General features: G+C 37.1%; 2 protein-coding genes across 2 annotated transcripts; one reads left to right on the plus strand and one right to left on the minus strand.

Annotated features, from left to right (window-relative positions):
• Nucleotides 1-345: 345 nt before the first annotated feature.
• On the minus strand, nucleotides 346-1,028 carry LOC122583318. Its single transcript, XM_043755736.1, has 3 exons — nucleotides 912-1,028; nucleotides 724-813; nucleotides 346-609 (listed from the first exon to the last, which is right to left on the minus strand). The coding sequence occupies exons 1-3, from the start codon at nucleotides 1,026-1,028 to the stop codon at nucleotides 346-348; spliced, it is 471 nt and encodes a 156-aa protein (XP_043611671.1).
• Nucleotides 1,029-2,126: 1,098 nt separating this feature from the next.
• LOC122583319 lies at nucleotides 2,127-4,374 on the plus strand. Its single transcript, XM_043755738.1, has 5 exons — nucleotides 2,127-2,264; nucleotides 2,354-2,677; nucleotides 2,861-3,727; nucleotides 3,776-3,830; nucleotides 3,929-4,374. Exons 1-5 carry the CDS (start codon nucleotides 2,127-2,129, stop codon nucleotides 4,372-4,374), a joined length of 1,830 nt encoding a protein of 609 aa, XP_043611673.1.
• Nucleotides 4,375-5,716: the final 1,342 nt, after the last annotated feature.

A 5,716-nucleotide genomic window follows, 5' to 3' on the forward strand; every position in this document is an offset into this window, starting at 1 on the left:
CTGGTGAATTTTCTTGATTTCTTTGGCTCTAGCCTCAGCTTCAATACTTGCCTTTGGTTCAATCGAAAATAAAATCAAATCAATGGGAGTCAGTGGATTTACACCATAACAAATTTTAAACGGCGATTTAGTGGTGGAATAATTAGGAGCTCTGTTAAAGGCGAACTCTGCATGAGCAAGCTTCAGATCCCATTCTTTTAAAGTCTTCTTCACCAGTGTTCTCAAGAGCATTCCAATTGTTCTATTAGTAACTTCAGTTTGAGGATGATGAGATGTACTGAACATCAATCTGGTACCCATCAGTCTCCACAATGTCTCCAGAAATAACTCAAAAACTTCAAATCTCTATCTGAGACAATTGTTTTTGGAATCCCATGCAAGCGACCAATTTCCTTGAAAAATTAAATTTGCCATTGCTGAAGCATCATTTGTGGTGTTACAAGGAATAAAATGTGCCATTTTTGAAAATCGATCAACAACCACCATTATTGAATCTTTCCCTCGTGCAGTTCTAGGCAATGCAACAATAAAATCCATGCTAAGATCTTCCCAGGGTTGACTTGGAACTGGAAGAGGATTATACAAACCTTTCTGAAAAGTTTCTTTCGCCTGGTGACAAGTTGAGCAACGACTGATGATATCCTGTACATCTTTCAATAAACTTGGCCAGTAGAAGTGCTCAGTAAGGATCTCTCAAGTTTTGTTAATGCCAAATTGGCCAACCAAACCTCCTCCATGTGCTTCTCTTATCAGTAGATCTCTAATGGAACCTCTTGGAATACACAACTTACCATTTTTAAACAAGAATCCATCCTGAACAACAAATGGTCCTTTCAAGTTAGCTTCAGTAATTTGATCAGCAAATTCGGGATCAGCATCATACAACTCTTTAATGAAAGAAATCCAAGGACTCTTGCTTCCAGAATCGACAACAAGGAATATGTTCTAGAAAGTGCATCAGCAACAACATTAGCCACTCCAGCTTTTTGTTTAGAAACAAATGAACAAAACTGCAAAATTCCACCCATTTTGCATGTCTGACATTAAGCTTGTGTTGACCATTAATGAATTCAGTGCTTCATGGTCAGAAAATACTTTATATAATTTAACGTAAAGACATCGATTCAAGGCAAACGGGCAAGTTAGCCCTAATTCTCTCTCCAATATGGGTGATTTTTTCCCTCCATCTTCCAAGCGTTTCTGATTGATTTTCTCTTGTTTCTTTCTTCACGATCTTGTTATGGTTCTCTATAGCAGATTATGTTGAAGGTTCTGATTTTTTCCGATCCGTTTGACTCATTTAATTTCGTTTTCCATATTTGATTAGGGTTTTTTCTTTCTTTTTTCCTGCTGCGATCCTTCCTCCTGTTTTCTTGCGCTTGATTTTCTGATCTTTTAGCAACACACCTGATCGCGGCTACTGATGTAGTTTAGCTAGATCGCTGGTTGGTCTCTAACGGATTTAGGATCTCATTCTGCTAAGATTTCTAGGGTTAGGGTTCGTACTTCTTGCGCTTAATATAGTTTTTGTAATCGCTGCTCACTGGTTTGTCTAGTTTTTATTGTTGCTAATTGAATTAGAGGGAGTTGTATGAAGAATACTACTGATTCGTATGATATTCATGGTTTTCGTGCAAAGTTTAATGTTTTAAAGAATTCATTTGATAAATCTGGTAATAAAAAGGATATGACAAAGAATAAAAAAACATAAGAATGGTTCTCCATCGCCGGCTAAAACTCCAGGGTCTAATTCTGGTGGTGGTGGGAATCTTAAGGATAGTGTAACTCCTCCCATGTCAAGTAAGAAAGTGGAGGAGCAGGCTGCGGCTTCTGGGGATCTTTCGAGCAAGAATGGTGAGGAGCAGGCTGCCTTTTCTATACAGTGTGGATTAAAATACATAACGTCCCTATAGCAGCCTATACAGATGATGGGCTGAGTCTGTTGTTCTCGAAACTTGGTGACCCTAAATCTCTTGACTCTTATACAAGTGCTATGTGTACGGAGTCTTGGGGTCGAAGTAGTTATGCTCGAGCTCTAATCGAGATCTCAGCTTTTCTCTGATTTTCATGATAAATTGTCTATTGCTATTCCTAAGTTGGAGGGAGAGGGTTATACTAAAGAAACAATGCAAGTGGAATATGAATGGAAACCTCCAAGATGTGCCCAGTGTCGGGTATTTGGTCATCATTTACAGGAATGTAGTAAAAATGTTCGTAATATGAAACAAAAAGCGAAGGTGGATGATGACCGTTTTACTGAGGTGGTTAGAAAAAACAAAAAAAAAAAACAGGTTTTTCTGTTGAGGGTATCAAATTGAATAAACCTAAACCAAATTTTGTCTATCGGGCTAAGCAACCTATTGGTATTGCTAAAGTTTCGGTGCCTAATCAAGATAAGGGAAAGGATAATGGTCTTGTTGAGAGTGCCAAGAAGAAGACATGTTTTCCTATTATGAGTTTTAGCAATCCTTTTGCTATTTTAGGTGATGATTTGGTTGAGAATGAGGGTGGGACCTCTAGTTTGGTTCCAGGTCGAGATATGGATGGAATGGATCCCATTCAGAAGTTTAATAACACTTTTGATGTGTCTGATTCAGAGGACGAGGTTGAAAACATTTATGATGAACACACTTATATTAAGGAGAAGGGTAGTGGTACAAGCACTCCTGCTGATTCGGTTCCTAATGTTTAATATTGCAGCATGGAATATTAGGGGTTTGAACCAAGTCCCTAAACAAAAAAAGGTTCAGCAGGTTATTTCTGATAATCAATTGTGTGTGTGTGTGCTATTTTGGAATCACATGTGTCTTCTGATAAGCTCCATGCATTATGTGCTAAAGTTTTCTGGAAATGGCATTAGATTTCAAATAGTAGTTTGTGTGATAAAGGTGCTAGAATTATATTGGGTTGGAATCTAGATGTTGTAAATGTCATGGTTTTGGCTCAATCTGATCAGGTTATTCATCCTCAGGTCATTTGTAAGGCTACTAAAAAGGTGGTTATTTGTTCTTTTGTCTACGCTCATAATTCCTACATTCTTATACGCTCACTTTGGGCTGATTTGTTGAAACATAAGTCCTTTGTTCGTAGCTGTCCGTGGGTGTTGCTTGGTGATTTTAATGTTGCGTTGAATCTAGAAGATAAAGTAGCTATACGTGATTTTAAGGATTGTGTGGTCAATCTTGGTGTTAGTGATGTCAAAATGCTTGGTTTGTGTTACACTTGGAATCAAAAGCCTCGGGGTGGAGTTGGTCAATTTAAAAAGATTGATAGAATTATGTCGAATTTGGAATTCTGTGATACTTTTGTGGGATCGACTGCTATTTTTCAGCCATACAGAATTTCAGACCATGCACCTGCAGTGCTTCGTATTGCTATGAATGTCAAATTTAAACCTAAACCATTTAAGTTTTTCAATATCTTGATTTATAATACTAAGTTTAAAGATGTTGTTTCTGAAGCTTGGAAGGTGGAAGTCTCGGGACATGCTATGTATTGTTTGGTTCAAAAGCTTAAGGCTGCTAAGAAACCACTTCGCAAGCTGCTACGTGACTATGGTAATATTCATGAAAAGGTTGTTGTTTTGCGTCAGGAGCTTGATAAGGTGCAATCAGCCTTAGATAAAGAAGCTCCTAATTCTCTTCTTAAAGAGGAACATTCGGTTCATTTAAGTGCCTTTACTGATGCTTTACTTGATGAAGAAAAGTTTCTTAAACAAAAGGCGAAGGTTGATTAGCTCAAAGTGGGGGATTCGAATTCCGCTTATTTTCACAAGGTGGTTAAGTCTCGGGCTGCAAAGAATAGAATTGATAAGATTATTGATGCGCAAGGTAACCAACTTGATGGAGACGATGCGGTTAATGCTTTTAAGGCTCATTATGTTGGCTTTCTTGGTCAACTGGTTTGGTTTCTGTTCTTGATTCTGAAGATCTTTTTGTTAATCAACTAGCTGAGGATAAAGCTTTAACAATGGTAGGTGATACTTCTGATTTGGAGATAAAGGAGGTCATTTTTTCTATGGGGGAAGATAAGTCTCCCGGTCCGGATGGTTTTTCGGCAACCTTTTTTAAAGGGGCTTGGGATATTGTGGGAACGGATGTCATCAAGGCAGTTCGTGATTTCTTTGTTAGTGGTCGGCTTCTTAAGGAACTAAATCATACTGTTATTTCTCTTATTCCGAAAGTTGAATCACCTTCTCACATTAATGATTACCGACCCATCTCTTTGTGTAATATTATTTTTAAATGTATTACAAAGATCTTGGCAAACAGGTTAAAGGGATGTCTTGATGATTTGGTTAGCATTAACCAATCTGCTTTTGTTCCTGGCAGAAGGATTACGGATAATATCCTTGACTCAGGAACTGATGCATAATTACCATTTGGATAGAGCACCTCCACGAGCTGCTTTTAAAGTTGATATTCCAAAAGCTTACGATACGGTCAATTGGGGTTTTCTTAAATACATTCTAGTTGGTTTTGGATTTCATGCTCGAATGGTTCATTGGATTATGGAATGTGTGGCTATCACTTCCTACTCTCTTAGCATTAATGGTAACTTGCATGGGTTCTGTTAGGTCCAGATTCACTGGACTCGCTCAAGAAATTATAAGAAGGCCATTGAACCGTTTACTTGTACAGGAATCTGGATTCCACCAGATTGGTTCACTGGACTTCACTCCAGTCAAGATCATTCCACTAAAAAACTTTCTCACTGAAGTTGAAGACTGAAGTCTGAAGAAAGAAGTCTGACAAACAGCAGAGCTCACTGGCAGACTTACCAGATCTCCTAACTGGAGTCCTTGTCAGTGTTCTAGACCTTACAAGTCTGAACATTGATTACGAGGAATTGACTTATTTGTCTTTGTTAAGAGTTCTTACACGCTTGTAAAGGTGGTTGGTTAAATTATCACAAGTCACATCAAATTGACTTTATACTTTAACCAATGCTTTTAAGGAATAAATATTATTATTCCTTAAATGCATGAAACATTATTTGTATGGCAAAAAGAATTTAATATTCATTCTTTTTTCCCTAAAATACAAGGTCATTTCCCTCATCCAAATCACTTTTGCAATTTGGTAAACTTGCACAAATACTCTCGATCGCTACAAGGAATACTTCACAACTTTAAGTATTTCGATCTAAAGTTTATTTGGCAAGAATAAATCACTTATAATTCATAGATTGTTATGATATTTACATTATTTGTAATATCTTGGTTCCGCAACAATCTTGTATTTTATTTAACATCAATAAATAAAATACACTTGAAAATTACATTTGTGTTCCACTATTTACATACTTGTTTACTTATTTAGTGTTTTATTTATATTCTTGCATTTATATTACAAGCAATACTAGTCCAATTCTAGTACATACTTGACCTTGTTATTCTACACTTGTGAGTTAAACCATCGAGTGAGGGACTTCACAATTGGTGTCAAAGCGTAAGGCTAACATACTTGCCTAGATTTGTATTACTTGATGGCCAACCTAGAGAATACTCAAAAAAATCCTTTAAATGTTGAACCACCTCCTATTATTAATAATGAAACTAATGAACCCCAACTCTTAACAATAATCCACCACCTCTACCAACTCCTGCTTCTCCACACGTGCATGTGCACTATTCAAACACTTCTGTTCCTAAATTCAGTGGGAATAGTGATGAGTTTGGGACGTGGAAAGCTAGGATGATTTTACATATTACTGG

The sequence above is a fragment of the Erigeron canadensis genome, chromosome 9 (assembly GCF_010389155.1).
Source record: "Erigeron canadensis isolate Cc75 chromosome 9, C_canadensis_v1, whole genome shotgun sequence".
NCBI classification, from domain to species: domain Eukaryota; kingdom Viridiplantae; phylum Streptophyta; class Magnoliopsida; order Asterales; family Asteraceae; genus Erigeron; species Erigeron canadensis.

Coding starts and splice junctions, on each gene's coding strand:
- LOC122583318 (XM_043755736.1), bottom strand. CDS start 1,028: ATGGGTGGAATTTTGCAGTTTTGTTCATTTGTTTCTAAACAAAAAGCT. Junction 814..911: donor TGTCGATTCTGGAAGCAAGA/GTCCTTGGATTT, acceptor TTTGTTGTTCAG/GATGGATTCTTGTTTAAAAA. Junction 610..723: donor AAGCACATGGAGGAGGTTTG/GTTGGCCAATTT, acceptor ACTTGTCACCAG/GCGAAAGAAACTTTTCAGAA.
- LOC122583319 (XM_043755738.1), top strand. CDS start 2,127: ATGCAAGTGGAATATGAATGGAAACCTCCAAGATGTGCCCAGTGTCGG. Junction 2,265..2,353: donor ATGACCGTTTTACTGAGGTG/GTTAGAAAAAAC, acceptor TATCGGGCTAAG/CAACCTATTGGTATTGCTAA. Junction 3,728..3,775: donor TTCTTAAACAAAAGGCGAAG/GTTGATTAGCTC, acceptor TATTTTCACAAG/GTGGTTAAGTCTCGGGCTGC.